The 25,837-nt window shown below is 42.2% G+C and overlaps 1 protein-coding gene across 3 annotated transcripts; it reads left to right on the forward strand.

The window, feature by feature from the left end:
* Nucleotides 1–826: 826 nt before the first annotated feature.
* LOC308084555 (transcriptional repressor CTCF-like) lies at nucleotides 827–25,489 on the forward strand. Of its 3 annotated transcripts, none has more exons than XM_080427238.1 (14): nucleotides 827–974; nucleotides 1,697–1,969; nucleotides 4,926–5,126; nucleotides 6,170–6,329; nucleotides 8,442–8,600; nucleotides 9,389–9,559; nucleotides 10,396–10,529; nucleotides 11,073–11,193; nucleotides 12,633–12,782; nucleotides 15,043–15,203; nucleotides 17,066–17,248; nucleotides 18,312–18,528; nucleotides 19,380–19,523; nucleotides 20,306–25,489. In XM_080427238.1, the coding sequence occupies exons 2-14, from the start codon at nucleotides 1,748–1,750 to the stop codon at nucleotides 20,509–20,511; spliced, it is 2,229 nt and encodes a 742-aa protein (XP_080283364.1). In that variant the 5' UTR covers nucleotides 827–974; nucleotides 1,697–1,747; the 3' UTR covers nucleotides 20,512–25,489. The 3 variants fall into 3 exon arrangements, with proteins under 3 accessions (XP_080283364.1, XP_080283363.1, XP_080283362.1); XM_080427237.1 differs by having other exon boundaries at nucleotides 18,270–18,528; nucleotides 20,309–25,488; XM_080427236.1 differs by having other exon boundaries at nucleotides 18,270–18,528; nucleotides 20,306–25,487.
* The last annotated feature ends 348 nt before the right edge of the window (nucleotides 25,490–25,837 follow it).

The raw sequence follows: 25,837 nt of genomic DNA on the forward strand, positions 1-25,837 counted from the left end.
ATGATCCCTGAAAGTATAGTCTTGCCCTAACTATATTTACAAACGGTTTATGGTTCATGTGAATGTCGCTTACAGTAACGGTTGCGCTACTATACTGGCCATTATGAATAGACCAAAGACCATTTGGACGGTTAAAATTGCCATTCTTTACATAACACATATTGAATGTGAACACATTCACAAATAAACTCTTTAAGTCAACACTTTAATGTTAAAATCTCAAATGTAACAGTACCCAGAATTCACTGCGAACATTGACGCATACACGTAAATTCCAGAGCCGTATAAGAGAGTTACGACACTAACGTCGACTGCCATCTTAAGAATGGAATGCGGAAGTGCTCTGTCTATCTCGATGAGGTAGTTCCAATGTTTGGAACTACAGCCATAGAGTTAAAAATAAGGACTACTACAGCCTTATTTTTACAGCCCATAGCAGCCCGCTTTACGGCGAGATCAGAGAGTGACGCGACTCTCTCTTCCTCACTCTGGTAAATTCAAACCTTTGACATTCTCCGGGGTAATTATGGTATTATCCAAACCCAGAGAAGATATTTTAACGATAGCTATTATTAGTGCTCATATGTTTGTTATAATCAAGAATGAGCGGTGTACTTGAAAGAGTCGATTAGATGTGGAGGAAAATATTACGAGGGTCTCCCCCGGCCCCTACAGAGTTGATACTTATCAGGGTAACCAGTAGGTGGCGGTATGCACCTATACGCAAACGTTGCAACCCACCATAAAACTAAGAAAGAAGAAACAGAACAACAATAAAACGAAGCAGAAGAAGAATTTAAACGTGGCCCCTCCTCCTGTTCCTACCGTCGGTCCTCTCTCTCTCTCCTCAGACAGATCCTCCATTTTGTGTAAACATAACCGCTGATCTAGCAACACAAGGCGGTTCCGACTCAACAGCGCACGTGTAAAGTCACAGATAACCAAGGGAACTGTGATCAAAGAGTCCATTGCAGGTAAAAAAACATACATCATTATTTCCTACTGTAAAGTGGAACGTTTTTGTAGTAGCCGCCATCGGCCTGTAGGTGTCGCGGTAGCCTGGTTTGAAGAAGAAGAAGAAGATGCGTTTGACTTAAATCTGCAGATCTACAAGCTCACAACGCGTCGCTTCCGCGACGCGTTGTGAGCTTGTAGATCTGCAGATAAAAAAAAAACAGCATTTATACGCCATGGTACGACGGTGTCGCCCCCACACCCACCCAAAAAATAATAACATCATCCACGGTTCTTTTCAAAAGGATGTAGGCTAATTATTTTTGTGTAGTTGTCGTTATGTTAGTATTATTTATTTATTTAGCACTTCTTATTTTCTGTGAAGCACGTTGAGTTGCACTTGCTACACGAAATGTGTGTGTGTGTGTGTGTGTGTGTGTGTGTGTGTGTGTGTGTGTGTGTGTGTGTGTGTGTGTGTGTGTGTGTGTGTGTGTGTGTGTGTGTGTGTGTGTGTGTGTGTGTCTGTGTCTGTGTGCGAGCCCTGGTTCAGAGCGTTAGTGAGTTCCCTAACTCACTAACGCTCTATATATATATTTGACAAAGGACTCATTACACTGGCATGAACAAGGAGGTTAAATGTACAAACAGCTGTGTATCAAAACAACAACAATAGCAAATCAGTGACATGACGATGCAGTGTGTGTGTGGGTGTGTGTGTGTGTGTGAGTGAATCTCTTCATAGAGGGGAGAACGTGTTCCCATTGGTGGTGGGGGAGGTTGAGAGGTGGTTTCCATGGCGACCGCTCAGGCCGAGCCCACCTCGGCCTCAGACGGTAAACTCTTGGAGGAGGAGGATGGAGAAGATGACGCGGGGGTGGCTGGTGGCGACCATGGTGGCGTGAGGATGGTGGTGATGGATGCTCTGAGCCCGGCGCTGCTGCAGATGAAGGCTGACATGCTGGGGGGCACGGTGACCGTCACGGCCGGAGACGAGGGACAGGTCATCACGCTGCAGGTTGTGGTTCCCCCCCCCCCCACATGCTTTTGCCTCGGGATGGGACGATGTGAAAATTACATGTCACGACTATTGTGGCAAAAAAAAATTTTTGTCACCTCCAGCATCCCTCTTCTGGGGGGAACGTTCGCCAAAAGTTGCCGCTCTACAAGCTCGCTACGCGTTGTGAGCTTGTAGATCGGCTATTTTTGACGAATCGATTTGTGTAGAGTGAAATAAGTGCGTAGCAAATGGGATCTTTACAGGTCCGTTTTATCAAGTACAGAGGGTTTAAGTGGTACTAGCCTCGATCTCCAGGCTTTTATTGTTTAGTTTTGCAGATCGGTGAACCAATGGGATCAGGCGCAATCTCTCCGCGCCTCTATACACCCGCCCCTCTATACACGAAAACAGGAGCGCTAGTGCAGCCTAAAGTGGTACTGAATTTGCAGCTCAACAAAAGCTAATTCCTAGTGTATGATGGAGGACAATTTCAGGATAAATTAAAATCCCATGTGAGTGTTTTTTCATCACGATTATCGTCCCATCCCTACATCTGACACCAACTGAGACCCCCCCCCACATGTGCACGCATACACGCACTTGTGTTTTTCCAGACATGTTAACCACTCAAGCCAGTGCTTCTCAAACCTTTTCATGCCAAGGACTAGCCCTAGAATGTCTGTGATCTTACATACATTTCATGTATTCCAAATACACAGTCATAGATCACTCTGGCCGACGCGCTGTGTAGTCACGATCTGCGCGGCCGTAAAAGTGCTCTAAACTCCGTCTGTACTCACCCAATAATTAATTCCTAAGACTTGGAGTCAGATATTGTCCTCTAGTTTAATATCCATTTGAAAGTTCTACCAGAAAACGTGTGTTTAGTCAAATTTCTCCACTTTTCCACGAGCTGCACACGGACGACTTTCTGGGCTAGGGGCACGACTTGAGTGAAGGACCAAATTTACCCAAACAGCCTCTGTTCATCACACACGTCATCACAAATTGACACAGGGAAGCACAAACGAATGGGGCACACAATTGACAGGTGCTTGTGATTGGTGTGGGGTAATGAGTCACTCCATCTGCCAATTGTGTGTCCCAAACATTTGTGCGTCCTAAAGGAAGTTTAGATATATTCAGTCCTGCACTCATTCCGGGCCCCTCGCCCGTACAGAAAGTCGTCTATGTGCAGCTCGTGGAAAAGTGGAGATATTTGACTAAACACACGTTTTCTGGCAGAACTTTCAAATGGATATGAAACTAGAGGACAATATCTGACTCCAAGTCTTAGGAATTAATTATTGGGTGAGTACAGACGGAGTTTAGAGCACTTTTACGGCCGCGCAGATCGTGACTACACAGCGCGTCGTCCAGAGTGATCTATGACTGTGTATTTGGAATACATGAAATGTAGATCACAGACATTCTAGGGCTAGCCAAGGACCCCCACATTGATATGCATTTGGCCGTGGACCCACATCTGATACCCCTGGGATTCCTAGGCTTGCTTTCTCATACAGCAAGTCTGTTACAGTACTTTTGTGGTTTATTTTACAGTACCTTTGTTCTTTGTTATTTTGCCGCCTAGTATGTTAAAATTGATACTAGTCTTTTTAGTGCAGCAACAAACATCGTGACAGACTCCCCCTCCTCTTGATTTCTTTTATGGAAACGAAAATGTTCAGCAATCACCAAGGGCTTAGGGGAATAATGGGCTGCTAAGTGCTAAGGTGGCCTTTATGACTGCATAACTTTTGGATCCAGGCTTTTCAGGCTGAACAAGACAACGTAGCAAATTGAATGCTTTTGGTCCCATTACAGTTAAGAACGTCGGCACCAGCTTAACATCTTCAATGCCGTTTGCCTCTGCAAAATACTCAAAACGTTCTGTATAGGAGCTAAAGGACCAATGTTTCCAATCATCGCCGTCATTTTATCCGCTCATCCTTTTGATTGATTGATTGAATATTTTATTAGGCAAAAAATGTAAACATCACAATTACATTTATAATACTTTGTCTAAAAGGTCTGTCCAAAAAAGTCCTTGCGGTCTTGTTTCCATTGTGGTCCTTAGTATTCAATTCATAGACTATCCGATCACAGTCTGCTTGATTGTACTCACAACAGCACTAGTATGCCTTCCACAGTCACTACTTCTGTCGTTTTTCACAACTTATCTCCAGTCAAACTGAGTGCAAGACACACGCAGGTATCAACAAATCCTAGTCGCCACTTTTGTCAGTAATGGTAATCAGTACTTCAGTCTTACACCGACACAGTCTCTAGGTATACTGCGATTATTCCCTCCCACGTGAACTCACATGCACACACAAAAAGAAAAAACACAAAAAGTGAACCCTTTAAGACCGGGATCGCATCTGTGTGTCATTTTTAGATTTCTTTGGCTATTCAAAAATAGCAGATCTACAAGCTCACTCGGTGCCGCGCTATGAGCTTGTAGATCTGCTATTTTTTTAAAAAGAATGATTTTTTTTGGCAAATCTTTGAATATATATATATTTTTAAAGCAAACATTTTTAACTCAAATCTTTGCTCAAATCTTTTTTCTACAATTGTCTTCTAAATCCTAACAAAATCCTAACTTGTTGTTGCTATAATATCAGTGGTTTTCATGTGAAGGACCACAAAATGATATTTATTTGGCCGCGGACCCCCATTTCAAAATATGTTGTTCCAGGGACCCCCAGAAGCAAAGATTTGAGTAAAAAAAGAAGAAGAAAGTATTCAAAGATTTCACGATTTTTCAAAAATAGCAGATCTACAAGCTCATAGCGTGGCACTCGGTGCCGCGCTATGAGCTTGTAGATCTGCTATTTTTGAATAGCCCAACAAAATCTAAAAATGACACACACGTTCCCGGTCTTAAAGGGAGATGGACTATGGAGATGGGGGGGGGAATGATGAAAATGATTGTGTTGAGATGAAGAGGTTTGTGTGCACTGTGCAGGTGGTGAACATGGAGGAGCAGGCCGGTGGTGGTGCGGCGCTGGGCCTGGGACAGCTGCAGCTGGTGCAGGTACCGGTCGCCACAGCCACGGCGGACAGGCTCCACCAGGCCACCTTCGTCACCTCCTCCTCCTCCTCGGCCTCCAACAGGGACGGACAGCCTGTCATCTGTCATACTCTCCCCTTGCCCGAGGGCTTCCAGGTATGATGGCACCACCCATATCACATTGAACAAAAATATGATATTTTTCTTATTATGCCGCAGCAGCACGAGGGTTTAAAGGCGATTTAATGTGAGTCGGACCAGCTGTGCATGTGCAAACACGCACGCATTTATTGCCACGTTTTATTTGACCCCCAACCTGCTCATTGGGTCTCATTCTCTGATAAACGATTCACGACAGATTTACATTTTAAATCTAACATATTGTCTCTGTCGGGTGCAACATAGTTTTCTCACTCAACAGTAAACAAACCAACATACAGCATAAGTGTATACAGGGTATCTGCACATTTATAAAGTAACAATTTAAGGACTTTGAAGACCTTTTTTAAAACTAATAAGACCATTACTATGTCAAAAGTAACCAACAAACTATACTATTAAAAAATTGTCAAATATTGCATTAGAAATTGGGAAAATAGCTGATCTACAAGCTCACAACGCCTCGCATGGCGTTGTGAGGTAGTAGATCGGCTATTTTCACAATATTTATCTGTGGAACCGAGTCAAACTAAATGTAATGCCTCAACTCCTACAATTCCAAGCGCTTGTCAGGGTGAGGGGGGGGGAGGGGGGTCCCAGTCCCTCCCCAGTTCAAATATGATTCTTTTGGGAGGTCACAGCCTGAAAATGTGGGAACCCTTGCTCTAAACCGGTGGTTTTCAACCTTTTTCGTGTCAAGGACCCCCAAATTGACACTTATTAGCCCACGGACCCCCATTTAAAAAGATATGCCAGGGACTCAACCATTTTGATTTCCTGGGGGTCCCAATCTACACTGTATCATCATCATCAGTGTTCATTTAACTCTGAGAGTGTACAAATGGAACCAAATGGACCCGTCAGGGTCCATTTGGTTCCATTTGTACACTCTCAGAGTTACAGACACATAAGGGTCAATTTGGTTCCTAACTATTAATTTGGCTGGGGACCCCCTGGAACCCCCTCAAGGACCACTGGTGGTCCCTGGACCACTGGTTGAGAACCACTGCTCTAAAACGGTGGTGACCTTGTTCCTTCAGATGGTGAAGGTGGGCGCTGATGGAGAGGTGCTGGTGACAGATGATGAGATGCAGACGTTTCAGCCAGAGGAGGAGGAGGAGGAACAACTTGAAGACCCCGAACAGTCCGAAGACCCCGACTACCAGCCCCATGCCACTGCTGTCCCCGAGGGAAAGCAAGGCAAGAATAATAGATAGGCCCTTTCATAATTAATATGACATTATCAACTGGTCGCTATGATTTGACATAATCGCAATGATTTCGTGTTAATCGTCAGGAGTCAGTTGCACCACCTCACGCTAAGTTCAAACTTAGCCTAGCTATAGCTTAACCCATTCAATCCGGGGACGCATCTCTGTCATTTTTAGATTTCTTTGGCTATAAAAAAATTGCAGAGCTACAAGCTCATAGCGCGGCACCGAGTGCCGCGCTATGAGCTTGTAGATCTGCTATTTTTGAAAAATCGTGAAAATGTGTGCAAAACTTTGAATATATATGTCACAGGTAGATTGGCATTCCAGGTAGATTGGAAGTGGAGCGCTTGTTTTTAGGCTCGGGGCGGGGCTGCGATGCGAGGACGACGAGAACACAACATGAATATACATACTTACTGGCCTCAGTGGCGCACTTCGAAAATCATTGGACTCCCCATCCACTACCACTGGGAGTCTGGGTTTGACTCCCGCTCGGGACATTACTTTTTCAAACAACCGCGGACTATTTTTTTTCGCCGATAAAGTATAGTTTTGGACCATTACGGAGGCGCGCCGGCTCAGGAGACCTTGAGGCCAAGGAGTCGCGCCCGAGCGCCTCCAGGCGCGAGTGCCCGCGACGACCGGCCGATGGTCTCCTAGTCGACTAAGCGCCGTCCGAGTTATGTACCGATAGGCACAGAATAGTAAATGATGTTGTGGGGACTGCGTTTGCCCCGCTATGGTTTGCCCCAACTGCCACTCACTGCACTAACATAGCCCGCCAGCCCCGCCTCCTCAGTCTCGCCCCCTTGTTCGCGGGTGTGCGCGCGCGCGCGTGCATGTGCGCGTATGCGCGTGTGCGTGCTCGTTTGTGTGCGTGTGCATGCGTGCGTGTGTGGTGTGGGACTCATGTGTGGCTTGCATTGCCCTCTGGCGTTGGTTCTACAGAATTGCCTGGGGGGCGGACGGGCGGTGAAAACAAGCGCTTATTTTCCATTCTACCTGGAATGCCAATCTACCTGTAACATATATATAACTCAAATCTTTGCTTCTGGAAGAAAAATATGTTACAATTGTAAAAAGAAAATATATAAATATATTTTACAAGATTTGAACAAATGTTCAAGATTTTTCTAAAAATAGCTGATCTATAAGCTCATAGTGCGGCCGCACTATGAGCTTATAGATCTGCTATTTTTGAATAGCCAAATAGATCTAAAAATGTCACAGATACTTTCCTGGTCTAAATGTTTTTTTTTAAAGCCATTTAAGCTATAACTAGGCTAAGTTTTCACCACCTTTTGTGAGGTGGTGAAACTGGCCCCAGAACCGTTTCCAATTCCATCTGGAATATACATTCATGTGATGAAAAATATAGAAAACGGCTGATCTGCCACGCTGTGAGCTTTGTCGATCAGCTGTTTTCACTATTTCTGAAAGTATCAAATTAGCCTGTTTTGGCCGTATATCGCATTATTTATTTTGATTATTGGTATCGGTAATAGTCTTTTGTTTGTATATCGTCTCTGTCGGGTGGAAACCTCATATGTCCAAAACTGTTACTTTTCAGGATTCAAATTCAAAAATATCAGATCTACAAGCTAAAAACGTAAAAAATTAAGTTAAAATATGGAGATAAGAGAATTTATTTGCTCCAATGTTCAATGGCAAAAAAAAAACATAATTCAAATAATGAATCGCAATTTACAGTATTTGTACAACAACTTAACGTCGACTATGTCGTGATCCGAGGTGTAAAGCAACTAAGTACATTTTCTCAAGTACTGTACTTAAGTACAATTTTGAGGTATTTTTACTTTAATGGAGTATTTCCAATGTTCAATCTACAAGCTCACAACGCGTCGCATCGTGGCGCGTTCTGAGCTTGTAGATCTGCTATTTTTAAACATTTTAGTACTTTTACTTTTGGTACCTTAAGTATATTTTGATGCCAATACTTTTGTACTTTTACAGTAACATTTTGAACACAGGCCTTTTACTTGTAAACAGAGTATTTTTACATTACGGTATTGCTACTTTTACTTAAGTAAAATATATCCGAGTACTTCTTCAACCACTATGTCGTGATGTCCACCAGGCAAGAAGAACCGGCTGCGCTACGCGGGCGGCGCTGACGCGGGCGCCTCCGTCTACGACTTTGAGGAGGAACAGCAGGAGGGGCTGCTGTCAGAGGTCAACGCCGAGAAGGTCGTGGGCAACACGAAACCCCCCAAACCCACCAAGATCAAGAAGAAAGGTTAGAGCCCACTTCCTGCTGGAGACGCCGATAGCCAAGTGGTTAAGGCGCAGACCCATGGATTAAAGTTCTCAGTCGCCACCACTGATTTCAGTCATTAGGATTCCATAGAACATACATGGGCAACTGGCGGCCCGGGGGCCACATGCGGCCCCCATCTTCACTTAATGCGGCCCGCAGGTTAATATCAGAATGCTCACTGATATATTATTGATTTCAGCTGTTACAATTCCAAACATGTAAACATGACCCGCTTTAATTACTTCAGTCTATATTAGTAGCTTAAAGACTACTATTAAAATTCCATTGTCTTTCCATTGTCCAATGTATTTGTATTTAACTTCAAGTTAAAGGTAGGGTAAGTGATATTTTTTCTTTTTCTTTCTTTTGTCAAAAGGTTAAAGTACTATATTCTGATAATAGTAATCATTGCTACAGAGCGTGTGTTCGGTCACAGGGGTCTCTACAGCTCTTTAGTAAACAGAATATACGTACATTTTCCAGGTAGGTGACAAAATGTAAGCCAATCAGGAGAGAGCACTGAAAATGCATTTTCTGTTTAATAAAGAGCTGGAGAGACATGGAGACTCTTTTTACTGAACAAGCTCACCTCAAGTCTACTTTACAAGTATTACTTGTCAAAATAACAGATCTACAAGCTCACAACGTGTCGCTTCACGCCGCGTTGTGAGCTTGTAGATCTGCTATTTCCACACATTTTTTTAAATTTATTTATAGACTTATGAAATAATTATGACCGCATGTCTGTTTGTCTGTCATTGCTGCAGGTGTAAATAAGACGTTCCAGTGTGAGCTGTGTAATTACACGTGTCCCAGACGCTCCAACCTGGACAGACACATGAAGAGCCACACAGACGAGAGACCACATAAATGTCACCTGTGTGGAAGAGCCTTCAGGACGGTGACCCTGCTGAGGAACCACCTCAACACACACACAGGTACACACACACACAGGTACACACACACACACACACACACACACACACACACACACACACACACACACACACACACACACACACACACACACACACACACACACACACACACACACACACACACACACACACACCTCATTTTGTGTTCTTAAACCCAGTTCAGATGCGACAAAAGCATTTTCTCACGTTGCAGAGGAAAGTGGCAGTGGCTTGATTACACTGTGCTGCAGGTCGGCTGATGCCGGCTGATTGAGTCGCAAGAGATTGAACATTTTGAATCTCAGGCCAACAAGTTCAACGCATTTCAGATCACACAAACATGTTGCTCTCTCTCTCTCGCTCTCTCTCTCTCACACATTCACAGCTTTCTTAACCACACTCACCTGCCTGTGAGAGAAAGGGCGAGCGAAAAAGAGCGAGTGAACAACGAGAGAAATTAATGGAGAGCGTATAGCTATTTAATAGTTTTATATATATGATCACACACGTATACATATATAGTATATATGTGTGTGTGTTCATGTGGGCTAATGTTGCAAACAGTTTTAGCATTCTTTTGTAAGTAGTGGTTGCAAATTTCAACTCGACTAGTTGCGACTTGCAATTGTTTTGTCGCGTTGCAAATCATTAGTCTGAAGATCTTTGCAACCCATAACCACTTAAGCCCTACAACAGTATATACTGTATGTTGTGGCATGACGAATAGCTAGAATAGCTTGTAGATCTATTTATTTTAGAACATTTCCAAATGTTTAGAAATGTTTTTGACGAGCCCAGGTTGGAAGTAGTTCAACTGTATTCTCTTCTGTCCTGCATCTGTCGTCTCAATGTCCCAGGCACACGACCTCATAAATGCACAGACTGTGACATGGCGTTTGTGACCAGCGGCGAGCTGATACGTCATCGCCGCTACAAACACACATTCGAGAAACCCTTCAAGTGCTCCATGTGCGACTATTGCAGTGTGGAGGTAAGTAATCCATCAACCCGCCTGAAAGGTTCTGTTCACTAAAGAGACGGAGAGACGGGAAGACCCCCTGTCACTGAACAAACAGTCTCTACCAATGATTACCATCAGAATAATTAACATTGTAGCCCATTGAAACCAGGGAAACCAGGTTCTGTGTAACGCATCCGTCCACTTGAACCATTATTTTATACTTTGGCTATTCAAAAATAGCAGATATGAGCTTGTAGATCTGCTATTTTTGAAAAATCATGAACATTTGTGCAAATCTTTGAATATATATATATTTTTACCGAACATTTGTAACTCAAATCTTTGCTTCTGGGGGGTCCCTGGAACAACATATTTTGAGATGGGGGTCCGCAGCCAAATACATATCATTTTGGGGTTCATTGACATGAAAAAGTTTGAGAACCACTGATATTATAGGTATATTATAGGTATATTATAGGTATATCATAAGTATTTTCAGAAAACTGTTAGGATTTAGAAGACATTTGTAGCATCGGTCTCAGGCCTTTAATGGGTTACCATTTTGTTTATCAGGTGAGTAAGCTGAAGAGACACATCCGCTCTCACACAGGAGAACGGCCGTTCCAGTGCAGCGTGTGCAGCTACGCCAGCAGAGACACGTACAAGCTGAAGAGACACATGAGGACTCACACTGGCAAGACACACTCTCTATCTCTTCACCACTTAAAAAGCTGCAATACGTAACCTTTATGTCCCACCCAGGGTTTCAAACCCTTGACCCTTGAGCACCAACATTTCCAATTGTTTTCCAATTGTATCCTCCACGTTTGGGTGGAGGATATATTGCATTTTGAGCTTCATGCAATAGCTCTTGTCAACCAGTAAGTGGTCCGACCAGTCCACAGGGTCTAAATGTCTCAATAGAAGAGCAGAGAGCATACCCTACCATACTGATTCACTAAAAAGACTATTGCAGCTTTAAAGGGATAGTTCACCCCCGAAAGGATTTGGATGGATTAGTCACCCCATGGAGACTTCAATTCATGGATATTTATTTGTTTTTGTCGCATTCCTAAGACAATAATGTGATGACCGGCAGTGGTTCCGGTAGGAGACCCCATTTGGGTGACTAATCGATAGAAAAAAAGTATTTTTTTGGGTGAACTATCCCTTTAAGCCCAGTACAGTATGTACTTCATCATACAACTGAACACATGCTGGAAAATCTGCAAGCTCACACAAAGCATCACATGGAGCTTGTAGATCTGCTATTTGCTATTTATGAAAAACAAAGGCCATACTGTGTCACTTTTTCAAAAGTATTTTTTGATTATAATCTTGCACTGATATATTTGACACAATAACCATTCCACATAAATGTGTTTTTTTTGGACAACTTCTCTCAACGCTCTTTTTAGTTGCGAGTGCCTGACACTTGGTTTGTTTTAGGGATGTTAACAATTAATCTATAATCAAGTAACTGCCGTTAAGAATGTAATCGATTCAATTTATCGATTTTCAATTCATTGAAAAAAATATGTATAATTTTTTTCCAAACTTTTTTTTTGGGGGGGGTTAGTGAAAGTTACATGTATGGTGTGTGTGATATCAAAATGTGAGCTAACCATAATCAGAGTCATTTAGAAAGAGAGTAATGACAGTAGCGTCGACTCCCATTGTAAGAATTGAATGCGGAAGTGCTCTGTCTACTTCAATGAGATAGTTCCAATGTTTGGAACTATAGCCCATAGAGGCCCGCTTTGCGGCGAGATCAAAGCGTGATGTTACTCTCTCTTCTACACTCTGACCATAATCACAGTAAGCCTTAATCATATTCCATGGCTTTTGGAGAGAAATGAGACAGACTCCATAGAGCACTGCAGAGGGGAGGTGTGTGTGTGTCTGTGTCCAGCTGATGCTCGTTAATGTTATATACATCAAGGCCATTATGTTTCTGCACTCATTTACGGTTTCGGACAACACTTTTCCTTTTGGTCCTAAAAAATGCTGCTTATCAATGAATCAATGAATCGATCGATAAGGTTATCAACTATCAATGAATGAATTAATCGATAATTTGCGTCCCTAGTCTGTATCTCCGGTTGAAATGAAACATGTTTTGTGTGTTTTCAGGCGAGAAGCCGTATGAGTGCTACATCTGCCACGTTCGCTTCTCACAGAGCGGCACCTTGAAGATCCACATCCTGCAGAAACACACGGAAAACGTGGCCAAGTTCCACTGCCCGGAATGTGACTGCGTCATCGCCCGCAAGAGTGACCTGGGTGGGTCCGGTTCATGTTTTGCTTTATTAGTTTATATAACTTAATCCATGGATTCAAGTCAACGACTGATTTCAGTCATTTGGATTCCATAGAGCAGTGGTGCCCAAACTTTCATTATTTTTTTCGAGGACCCCCATAACTCTGAGAGTGTACAAATGGAACCTTAACTAATTCAATCCGGGGACGCACCTCTGTCATTTTAGATTTCTTTGGCTATTAAAAATTAGCAGATCTACAAGCTCATAGCGCGGCACAGAGTGCCGCGCTATGAGCTTCTAGATCTTGCTATTTTAGAAAAATCGTGAAATGTTTAGCAAATCTTTGAATATATATATTTTTAAAGTGAACATTGGTAACTCAAATCTTTGCTTCTGGGGGGGGGGGGTCCCTGGAACAAAACATTTTACAAATGTTCGCTTTAAAAATATATATATATTTAAAGATTTGCTGAATCCTGAAAAGTAACATTTTTATTTAGTTAAACATTGGACATAAAAAAAGACAACAATTTTAATACTAGTCATTAAGCTACTAATATAGACTGAAGTAATTAAAGCGGGTCATGTTTGCATGTTTGGAATTGTAACAGCTGAAATCAATAATATATCAGTAATCCGATATTAACCTGCGGGCCTCATTAAGTGAAGGAAGGTGGGGGCCGCATGTGGCCCCCCGGGCCGCCAGTTGCCCATGTATGGTCTGGAATATTTCATAAAAGCAAAAGTTAAAGCCTCATTCTGTGATTTCTTCAGCTGGTTGGCTGTATGTAGATTAGAACAGCAGGAACATAGCTTTAGAATGATAATACCGAAACTTCCTAATTTTACATATAGTGCTAATTGTTAGGAAAGAGAGTGGGGGGGGGGCTACTTTCACGCCGTTTCACAAATGAGATTGGGACTCAACCTGAAAAGGCTTTTCAGTCGTGAGTGAATGTTATATCCATTAAAATCCACGATCCGATGGTGTTTATAAACAAAGACGACGGACGTACGAGCCCTAATAGGGTTTAGGTTCTTCTTTCTTCTTCGTTTTCTTCTGTGATTTCAGTGGCTCAAACAGGCTTGCAGACGTCATATCCGTTTGGCTGTGCCGTGATTTCCGCCCTTCCCCACCGGCCATCTTAGATTAGCTTAGCATCCGATCGGCTATCAGATCGTTTGTAAACACAAAGAGGATAACTGTTCGTCGATCAAAGAAAAGAAAATACAACCGGAGCTTACCATTCGTTTTTTAAACCGTGTGAAAACCATGATGTTTAGCCAAAACCAGGAAAAAACAGTTTTTTCAAGATAAAAACCGAACCGGAAGCGGCTGTCGGACATTTTCTCATAGGATGGGTTGAAAGCGTCATGGGAAGAGAAAAAAATCAAGGATGGTACCGAAATTTACCGCGATCGTTATTAAACCACATAAAAAGCCGATCTCGAGATATCTCGGGATAGGCTGTAATTGTGTCAAAATCTTAAGCATCTTACCACAAAGTTTCTCTTCTGGGGGTCCCCCTGGCACAAGACATTTTGAGATGGGGGGGGGTCCGCGGTCAAATACATATGATTTTGGGGGTCCCTGGCACAATTTTTTTTGAGAACTACTGATTTAGAAGGCGTTTGTAGAATCAGCCTCAGGTCTTAACTCTCTCACTGCCAAGAAAGACACAGAACCAGAGATAACGCGATCCGAAGATGTACTGCTCCATTCACTTACTGTTTAACTTATTACTTAAAAATCCTGTATCTCAGCTCCTGTGTACTTCTTACGATGTATTTTTGGCCGAGACATGTTATTTTCAAAGGCGTATAAAAGCGAACGGGAGGTCGCTATGACATTTTTTCTTTCTTTCGCGGAAGCACAGTGAAACCCTCTGGGATTAGCAGGGGATCGATCATACTGGAGATAAATATTCGGTGACTGTGACGAGTGGCGCGCTACAAGCCTATTTTTTGAAAAATCGTGAAAATGTGTGCAAATCTTTGAATATATATATATATATATATTTTTTAAAGCGAACATTTGTAACTCAAATATATATATTCAAACTAAAGATTTGCACAAATGTTTGATTTAAAATAAATAAATAGCAGATATACAAGCTCATAGCGCGGCACTATGAGCTTGTATATCTACTATTTTTGAATAGCCGAAGAAATCCCCAAAAATTAGTCTTTTCACGGTTTTAATGGATTAATAATCAATGAAATCAATGAATTCAATGAATTGTTGCACCCTTGTAATTCATTGGCCGTCCCTTGTCTTGCAGCGGTGCACTTGAGGAACCAGCACTCGTTCGTTTTGAACGGTCACAAATGCCGCTACTGTCCCTGTCTGTTCCACGAGCGCTACACGCTCAGCCAGCACCAGAAGACTCACAAGAACGCACGACAGATCAAGTGCGATCAGTGTGACTACTGCTGCAAACTGGTACGTACTGTACTCAGTGGTGGAAAAAGTACTCAAATATTTTACTTAAGTAAAAGTATCAATACTGCACTGTAGAAGTACTCTGTTACAAGTAAAAGTCCGGAATAAAAAATGTACTTGAGTAAAAGTACAAAAGTATTGGTATCAAAATGTACTTAAAGTACCAAAAGTAAAAGTACTAAAATGTTTGAAAATAGCAGATCTACAAGCTCACAACGCGTCGCGATGCGAGCGATACCTATAGGTATAAAATAGGGCTAAAGTGGTTAATGTATGTTTCATAATGTAATCATTTATGTCTGCAAAGTAACTAGTAACTAAAGTTTTCAAATAATTGTAGTGGAGTAAAAGTACAATATTTGCCTCTGATATGTAGTGGAGTAAAAGTAAAAGTATAGACAATTGGAAATACTCCAGTAAAGTAAAAGTACCTCAAAATTGTACTTAAGTGCAGTACTTCAGTAAATGTAATAAGTAAGTAGGTCGGGAGATGGCTTATTGTCGGTATCAGCCGAGTAACACGCAGGAGTCTGTCCCCGTTACTATGCGCTAGTAGCCTGGTAAACCCTCCCTCCGGAAATCTCAATTCCATTTCATTTCAGGAGTGAGTCTGGCATGATCCGCCTTTCTGCAATATTGGCTCTGTATGCCAAACGGCCGGGCCTATCAGCGTCGTCGCTCATTTTTCTGTGATTGACAGCTTACGTTGGCCAATCAGGTGGCGAGTTCGAGTGAGCCCAAAACACGAACGGCAGCCATCTTTTTCTTGTGCGGCCAATTCTCCGCTATTTTTTTACTTCAAAAAGCTCTCTAACTTCTATTTTGAGGCACGGAATTTACTTATAAGATATCGTTTGGATAGAATTTAGTTGTTTAACTTCATATATGTGGTCAATTAATCATGACAAAGCCTATTTAAAAAAAAAAAATTAGAGAACCGGTAGGGGCGGGCAGTGACACCATTGTACCCGAAAAAGGCAACCCATTTTGGGTATGGCTGTCTCAAAAGTCCCGTCGCGTCACATTAAGACTGGTGAACTGCTGATTGGCTGAAGGGGAAAAATTATCATTGGCTGAAGGGGTTGTCAGTCAACGGTATTACTCCCGCCCAACTCCAGCACAGCCAATATTGCAGACAGGCGGATCAGGCCAGACTCACTCCTGAAATGAAATGGAATTGAGATTTCCGGAGGGAGGGTTTACCAGGCTAATGCGCTAGACCCCTGGGAGATGGATTGCTGAGGTGGAGCGCCACACCTATCCTCAGCTCCCAGTACTTACCGCACGACTTACCGCACCCAAGCCGTGCTACTCATGCGCTGAGTTGGCGGTGCCCGGGATCGAACCCATGACCTTGTGGTCTGAAGGCGAGAGCTCTACCGACTGAGCTACCCGGACATAAATGTACTTAGTTACTTTACACCACTGACTGTACTGTACACTGTCTCTGACCTCTGGTCAACTGTCTGGGTCCTGCCTGGTCTTCATAGGGGGGTGTATTATTACCCAAACGTCATGTCTATGAATCCATTAAGACCGGGAACGCATCTGTGTAATTTTAAAGATTTCTTTGGGCTATACAAAAATAGCAGATATACAAGCTCATAGCGCGGCACTGAGTGCTATGAGCTTGTAGATCAGCATTTTTTGAATAGCCCAAAGAAATCTCAAAATGACACCGATTCTTTCCCGGTCTTGACCCTTTAAGACCAGGAACGCAGCTTGTAGATCTGCTATTTTTGAAAAATCTTGAAAACAAATGTTTTAGATCTTTTTCCAATAACTTAGGATTTAGATTTTTTTTAAGAATCGCCTCATGTCTTAATGTTTTTTTTTTTTTTTTTTTTTTGCATCTACCCCAGGACAGTCACATGGTCATGCACAAGCGAACGCACACGGGCGAGCGGGCGTTCCCCTGTGGCCAGTGTGAGAAGACGTACAGCCAGAAGCCGCTCCTGGACGCCCACTTCAGACGCTGCCACGACCCCAACTTCATCCAGACCCGCTACATCTGCCAGAAGTGTGAAAAGACCTTCTTTCGCAGGGTAAGGGGTTGAGACTTGAGACACACACAGTGGTGTAAAGTAACTAAGTACATTTACTCAAGTACTGTACTTAAGTACAATTTTGAGGTATTTGTACTCTACTTGAGTATTTCCAATCCCCAATACTTTCACTTCTACTCCACTACATCTCGGATCGAAATATTGTACTTTTACGCCACTGCAGTTATTTGAAAACTTTAGTTTCTAGTTACTTTTGTAGATTTTGATTATTATTACAAAACATGCATCAACCACTTCAGCCCTATGTACATTTTGGCCATTTGAAAATAGACGATCTACAAGCTCACAATGCGTCGCATTATATTATATATTACTATTTTCAAAAGATTTGTATTTAACTTGTGAAATGGGACATTCTGCATAATGAGTACTTTTACTTATGGTTCTTTAAGTACAATTTGATACCATAACTTTTGTACTTTACTCAAGTAAATGTTTTATTTCCGGGCTTTTACTTGGAAGGGCGTGGTCCCACCAAAACATGGTTGGCCGTTGTTTAACTCAGGTTGTGCGCGGCCACAGTTTTTTGCAGCCAGCACATTCTAAATAAACCTAAATAAACGGAGTGACCCACCTGTCACTCACTTTCAGGACCCTCCCATGCAACAGCTACAACCAGTTGCTCTATCGGTAGCACCATGTCACTTCCTGAGTCTTGGGACGGTCCGCCTTCCACTCACCCGATTGGACAGAGGGTGAAAAGCAGCATAGAGCGCATAAACACAAGGTGTGCGCGACAAGCGGAAAGATGGTTCAGTTTAGAAGACAGGGTTAATAGCAGATCTACAAGCTCATTTGTATCGCTATAAGCTTGTAGATGAGCTTGTAGATCAGCCTTTGAACAGCCAAAGAAATCTAAAAATTACACAAATTATTTCTCGGTCTAAATGGGTTAAGGCCGAGAAGCAGTCGTATCAGTTTCTTTTGGGAGGTCTGAAGCTTAGTTTTTAGTGACATTGAGACGGCTCCATGGCTGTTTTTGTCGTTGCTTTCCCCTCAGAACGCCATGCTGCGTCACGCTGAGACCTGCGACGGCCACAAGTCTGGTGACGAGGACGTGACGGAGACCTGCGACGGCCACAAGTCTGGTGACGAGGACGTGACGGAGACCTGCGGCGGCCAGGATGCTAGTGATGATGATGATGATGAGAACGGAGCAACGCCTGCACCGCCTGCAGCGCCCGCTGCGGCCCGACGGGGAAGGAGAAGAAACGTGCAGCGCAGGAAGAACGATGATTACGTTTATGATGACGACACAGGTATAGACCCCTTAACAGACGCCGTCACGCTGGTTGCAAGCGTCATACTGCGCAAGCGTCAAACCCATTCTGTCAGGTCTTGCTAGGGCACGCAGCACTAGCCAACACACAAGAGGGGGTTGGGGTGTGCTGAAACTAGCGCACCCCGAAACAACAGGTTGAGTATTGATTGCATGAAACAATCACCTGTGCATCCAGTCTCAATGTTGGTAAACAAATAATTGGTCTATTCATCTATTATCCAAACCTACCTGAATGTTGGTATTCATATTTTCATAATTATGTGTGTACAGTGGTGGAAGAAGTAACGTTTTTTTATCGTCTTTCACTTAAGTAAAAGTATCAATACCACAATGTAGAAATACAGGTAATAATCATTAGGAATAATGTTAGGGTTAGACATAGTTTTACTGAGATTAAGGTTAGGAATAATGTTAGGTTTAGGCAAAGTTTTACTGAGGTTACGTTTAGGAATACCTGGTGGTGACCGTTCCGAGGTCGCCGGTTTTATAACAGTAAAAAAAAAAATTATGTTTCTATATTGGTGGTTCTCAATGTCTCATGTCAAAGACCCACAAAATTCTATGTTTTTGGCCGCTGACCCCCATCTCAAAACATTTTGTTCCAGGGACCCCCCAGAAGCAAAGATTTGAGTTTTAAAATGTTCGCTTCAAATTTTCAACATTTTCCAAAATAGCAGATATACAAGCTCATAGCGCGGCACTCGGTGCCGCGCTATGAGCTTGTAGATCTGCAATTTTTGAATAGCCCAAAGAAATCTAAAATGACACAGATGCTTTCCCGGTTTCAATGGGTTAAAAGATGAATGTCTCTTTGTCGTCTTGATGCAGAACCTGAGCAGGAAGAAGAGGATGAGGAGGGTCTGTTTACTGAGATGGAGGAGGAGCTGGCTCCACCGGTCGCAGCGGTCCCTGCCCCGGTGCAGCCACCGGGCAAGAGGAGGCGAGGACGTCCGCCCAAGAATAAGCCAGCCGGTATGTAACCTTTTCGTGCCAAGGACCCCCCAATTGATAATGTATTTGGCCGCGGACCTTGGACTTGGCTTTCTTTAACCACTTAAGCCCTGTTTGATTGAAAATGAGCAGATATACAAGCTCATCCGCGCTATGAGCTTGTATATCTGTTACTTTTGAATGGCCAAAGAAATCTTAAAATGACACGGCGTGCGTTCCCGGATGGAATGGGTTTAATCGTAGACTGTAAAATGAATGGACAAAGCGACACCATCTACAGACCGTAAATGAAGCCGATTGTTCAGGAATTTCAAATCCGCCATCTTTCTATATCGCGTCATATCCTGCGCAATGCAACCAGACCAATATTGGTTGGGTAGCTTGTCAATCAAGAGCAGGGGCGGGGAATGAATGCTATTGGTTGTGTAGCTTGTCAATCAAATCATACCGCCCCTCCTAGAGAGCATAACCTACTTTATCGTACATTTTAAAATAAATGGGACCATAGTTTACCAAAACGCATATCATGATGATTGAAAGGAGACTTTATACTAGCGACTGGAAGCATATAGTATTTATGACAATGTTTATTAAGGTAAGAAAATCAAGTCTAAAGTTCGTCAAAAACCCACCCACTTGCATTGAGAGAAATTCTTTCTGACACCAGCAGGGATAAAACAGCGAAACTACAGGCTATTCATATGAACTGTCACTTGAAACTCACTTCCTATATAGACTCGATTTCAAAAGCCAATGCTGGGCCCTTGGGTTTAATCCATGTAATCATCCCTCACCCTTTTCAGCAGAGACCGTAATCATCGGCGATGACGTCGTCGTCGACCTCTCCGCCGGTCAGGAGAGCGGCGACGCCGCTGAAGAAGTGGAAGAGGGCGAGGGGAAATCGTCGCCTGCGGCCGAGCGCGTCCAGGAGGTGTCGGAGGAGACCACCACCACGGCCAACGGAGGAGACCTCACCCCTGAGATGATCCTCAGCATGATGGACCGATGATCAGAAGGATCATGTACGAATAGGGTTGGGGATTCCGGATCCGGAAGAAATCGGAGGAACGGGATCCAATATTTGAGGAAACCGGGGGAAAATGGGTTTCCATCACATTCGGAACTGGTTTCAGGAGCCGGTTTTATCACTTTGTCAGAGCTGGTTATGTGTGGACTTCACGTCCTGCTTTTCAATTACAACTCCTGTGGTTCTCCAACTTTATCATTTTCAAGGATACAACCATAACTCTTGAGAGTGTACAAATGGAACCAATTTGGTTCCATTTGTACACTCTCAGAGTTACAGACCTGTCAGGGTCCATTTGGTTCCATTTGTACACTCTCAGAGTTACAGCCCTGTAAGGGTCCATTTGGAACCCCCTGTAGGAAATCGTTTCGTTAAGAGGGAATCGCTAATGAACCGCAATTGTCAAAATCCCAGCCCTATGTACGAACCGGTCTGCATTTTTAGTTTTATGTCTGCGTACACACGCATACAGCCTTGTGGAGCTTGTTCATGTATTTCTCGATGTACCGTATCACTAGGGAGTTATTTCTCCTCCTACTTTGATACAAAGTTTCGCTCTCAATATTTTGTGAAACTTTTTTCTAACTAATTGAACCAACGGCTCACTGAAATAGATTTTTTTTTTTTTTATCGTGTGTTACTGTGTTGTCAAGCTGAACAATGGCACTGAGCAAATGTCGAAGGGGAAACTGACTGCAGTCGTTCGAAAACCTTGCGGAGGCGCGATAGTGCTTAGTTTGTGCTCTGAAAACAGTGGTGGAAAAAGTACTCAGATGTTTTACTTAAGTAAAAGTATCAATACTGCAAGGTAGAAATACTGTATTACAAGTAATAGTCCGGAATAAAAAATTTACTTGATTAAAAATACAAAAGTATTGGTATCAAAATGTACTTAAAGTACCAAAAGTAAAAGTACTCATTATGCAGAATGTCCCATTTCACAAGTTTTCAAACGAATCAAGTCTTTTGAAAATAGCAGATCTATACAAGCTTGTAGATCGGCTTTTTTCAAATGGACAAAATGTATATAGGGCTGAAGTGGGTAATGTATGTTTTGTAATAATGATAAAAATCTAAAAGTAACTAAAGTTTTCAAATAATTGTAGTGGAGTAAAAGTACAATATTTGCCTCTGAGATGTAGTGGAGTAGAAGTACAAGTACTGAAAATTGGAAATACTCCAGTAAAGTAAAAATGCCTCAATTTACGTACAGTACTTAAGTACAGTACTTGAGTAAATGTACTTAGTTACTTTACTGTCTGAAAATAGGTGAAAATAGCCCGTTCAAAGTCAATAGATGGTCACTAGAAGTCACTAGCTGTTGCCCCCCCCAAGGCCTTGCATTATATCCATCACCAGAGAGCCGATGGTGATGTTCGCTGAGTAGGAGTTGAGACTTCTGTGAGAGGGGAAACCAGAGGAAAGAATGCAATGTGATAGGGTTTGCCTCGATTACGATTAATGATTATTTCTGCACGCCACCACCGTAAAACAAAGCATAATACAGGGCTTAAGTGGTTAATCGGACTAATCGGTTTAGTTGATCATACAAAATCTATCAGAACCTTTTCGTGACACTTCGTTGATGTATAAGAAGTAAAAAAAAAACATGCTTCTCGATAATTCTATTAACTCTTTCACTGCCAAGAGTATTTTCATAAAGTACTCCCCCAGTGCCAGAAATTTGCGTTTTTTTTTATTTTGTAATTTTTCATTCAAATAAATTATCTGATTGGGTTTTTAAACCCATAATACAGTTCTACCAGTAGAGAGCAACAAATCGACACATTGATGACCTCGCTGGCTCACTCGCCCCCTCCCAAACAGGCTCACGTCACATCCGGTCATAACCGGATGTTGACATTTTTGACAATCGTTAATCGGGCTAAATTACGATGTGATACACGACTACGATGACTGATCGTCACCCAGACCAAAGAGAGTAGACGTGGACCTCTCTGTTCGTTTTTTATACCGTGTGAAAAAACGTGACTTTCCCTATTCTGGCCGAAAATGACCGCGGGAAAAAAAATGAGAACCGGAAACGGAATCTGCGTCATGAAACCGGAACCCAATGAGTCTGAAGGAGTCAGGAAGCGAAAGTGATCATGAAAAATAAACAGAATAGCGCGACCACAGTCAAAAGTAAAAACTCGGGATTTCTCGTGCTGGCAGCGAGGGTACTCGGGAAAAACTCGGGATATCTCGGGGCGTGGCACTGAGAGAGTTAACCTACATGAGCAACTATTTGTTCTTAAGTTCCTTAAACGCTCATCGCTGTTCACCCGTGGTTAATTTTGACCTCACCAAAGCAATGGTTTGCAGACAATAGGCTCTATGCACTGTAGCCATGTTGGAAAGAAATTGGGCCTTTCTTCACAGGTGTTATCAATGATACTAATGAAGTCTCTATTACACTCTCAGAGTTACACACCCGCAAGGGCCGATTTGGAACCCCCTCAAGGAATCATGAGGGTCCCTGGACCACACTGAGTGTTTCCAGTGAGCCAACATGCACACTATCAGCACCCTGACTCTGTTTAACCAGAATGGAACAGAGCCTTCATTAGAATCATTGGTAACACCTGTGAAGGAAGTAAAGTAAGAGGAGTTCTTGCGCCCACTCATGCATTGACACTTCCAGATGAGCAAATGGTTAAATGGAATAGATGCCATGGGTGTCCCCGAAAACCCCTCACGTACGTTGAAGAAACGAAAGGAGATGCTGCCAGGAAGTGGCTGCATCTAGCTGCAGAAGCTTGTGAGCTTGTAGATGGACTATTTTCAGTGTGTGTGACACAAGTATAAACTGACGTGATTGCAAGCTGCCTGCTTTCAAACAATGTGCCTCTTCTTTTTATGTTGCAGACATTGTTTTCTGACATACTCTTTAAATTGAGTGGAGTATTCTGATCTTGAGTATTTGCCCAGGACATCCCTACTATTATGCATAAGATGCTTACAAATTGCATACAAATTGAAACTGAGTGGTGCAAAGTTTATTGAAATCAGGTGATATGGCCCGAAATTCAGTTCATGTTAAAATAAAATAAAAAGTCAAATGATTTCTGTTTAAATTCTTCTTTTTGTCCATGGACGAAGGCTGAAGGAAATCAAGGAATAAGGATAGGATAATTCCTTTAACAGGTCCGTTCATGAAAGTCCTTGCGGTCTTGTTTCCAATGAGGGCCTGTGAGCAATTAGGGGTTAAGAGTCTTGCTCAGGGACATATTTCATTTCACGACACATTTGCTGGCCTGGCCTAGAATCGTACCTGGGGCAACCAGGGCCTCTGGCTCCCTAGGCGGGCTCACTAACCACTCAGCTATGGCCGCCCCAGGAACTAGAACATTACTAGTTTAGTTAAACCTGCTGCACACAAGATGTTAATGTAGGCACTAGGCAGCATGGCTTTTTCAATGCAATAATGCACTATGGTGTCTGAAGTCTTAAAGCTACAATCCGTAGGTTTTATGGGTTGATGTAATTTCAGCGATGCCCAAGCTACAATAAAGATGGCAGCATGTCTAGTGTGCAGTCCGATGTGCCACCTGCTTCAAATAATTGTGACATTGACATAGGTTCCTGATACCAGGGTCTACATTTCACAATGAACGAGTATGAAGACCACCTCCAACCAGTGGTGGAAAAAGTATTCACATTTTCTACTTAAGTAAAAGTATCAATACTGCAATGTAGAAATACTCTGTTACAAGTTAAAGGCCGGTGTTCAAAATGTTACTTGAGTAAAAGTACAAAAGTATTGGAATCAAAATGTACATAAAGTACCAAAAGTAAAAGCACTAAAATGTTTGAAAATGGCAGATCTACAAGCTCACAACGCGTCGCGATGCAACGAGGCTATTTTCAAATAGCCTATATATAAAACAGGGCTAAAGTGGATATGTTTTATAATCTAATAATTTTTATCTGCAAAGTAACTAGTAACTAAAGTTTTCAAGTAATTGTAGTGGAGTAAACGTACAATATTTGCCTCTGATATGTACAGTAGTGGAGTAAAAGTACAATATTTGCCTCTGATATGTAGATAGTGGAGTAGAAGTAAAAGTATTAAACATTGGAAATACTCCAGTAAATTAAAAGTACCTCATAATTGTACTTAAGTACAGTACTTGAGTAAATGTACTTAGTTACTTTACACCAATGCTTAAATACAGAGGTACTACACTTTGGGACAAGTTCTCTACTGGTATACAACTTTCTTCACTTTCTTCATGTTGGCTGATTATTATCAGTAATCTTGTCACGGATAATTCGGTATTTCAATCATGTTGTAGATTTTTATTTTTATACTGCAATCATGTTATTGGTAAATTCTGTGTATTTATTTGTTTTTTACAAATCATGCTCTTTTAATATTTGTATTGTGTTATACATGGTAGAGGCCTCATATAAGCCCTTTGGGCTTCTTCTTTGTATTGTTTTTACATTGTGCTATTTAAATCAAATCAAATCTAAATCAAATCACAATAGTGAGCTTGTAGATCGGCTATTTTCAAAATGTTTGCCTCTTTCTTATATTATTTGGCCAATGTTTCACCAGTCTTTATAGTGTAGTTTTTTATTACTTAGTTTTGATGTTGTAACGGTATTTCTTTTTTCTTTCTTTTTTTTTTCCGGTATTAAAAAGGTCTTAAAGTCATTCAATTGTCACTTCACTGTCATCTGGGGACCCCCAAAATCATCATTGGTGTAATTTTCAGTACTTTTACTACTGCTCTACTACATCTCAGAGGCAAATATTGTCCTGCTTTTACTCAACTACAATTATTTGAAAACGTTAGTTACTAGTTACTTTGTAGATTTAGATTATTATTACAAAACATACAGTAACCACTTCAGCCCTATATACATTTCGGCCATTTGAAAATAGCCGATCTACAAGCTCACAGTGAGGCATTGTGAGCTTGTAGATCTGCTATTTTCAAAAGATTTTTATACATTTGAAAACTTTAAATGGGACATTCTGCATAATGAGTACTTTTACTTTTGGTACTTTAAGTCCATTTTGATGCCAATACTACTACATTTTGAATTCCGGACTTTTACTAAATTGCAGTATTGATACTTTTACTTTCCACCGCTGAAAATCAAGTGGAGAGACCCCCCTGTGGGGTCCCGACCCACAGGTTGAGACAACCTGGCTGTAGGAGGAACACATGCGGTAGGAGGCCGGTAGGGGGCAGCAGTTTTCCGCTGCTCACCATGGCTGATGGTCGCCAGCGCAGCACTGAGTCTGACTGGAGGTAACGGTGTCTGTCTGTCACACACACACACACACACACAG

The sequence above is a fragment of the Gymnoscopelus braueri genome (genome assembly GCF_963280865.1).
Source record: "Gymnoscopelus braueri genome assembly, chromosome: 1".
In the NCBI taxonomy this organism is placed as follows: Eukaryota; Metazoa; Chordata; class Actinopteri; order Myctophiformes; family Myctophidae; genus Gymnoscopelus; species Gymnoscopelus braueri.

What these genes read in the sequence shown, in the direction of transcription:
- LOC308084555 (XM_080427236.1), top strand. Translation starts at nt 1,748, where the DNA reads ATGGCGACCGCTCAGGCCGAGCCCACCTCGGCCTCAGACGGTAAACTC. An exon ending in CGCCCGCAAGAGTGACCTGG is followed by an intron (nt 12,783 to 15,042) that starts GTGGGTCCGGTT and finishes CTTGTCTTGCAG; the next exon opens with CGGTGCACTTGAGGAACCAG. An exon ending in GTGACTACTGCTGCAAACTG is followed by an intron (nt 15,204 to 17,065) that starts GTACGTACTGTA and finishes CATCTACCCCAG; the next exon opens with GACAGTCACATGGTCATGCA.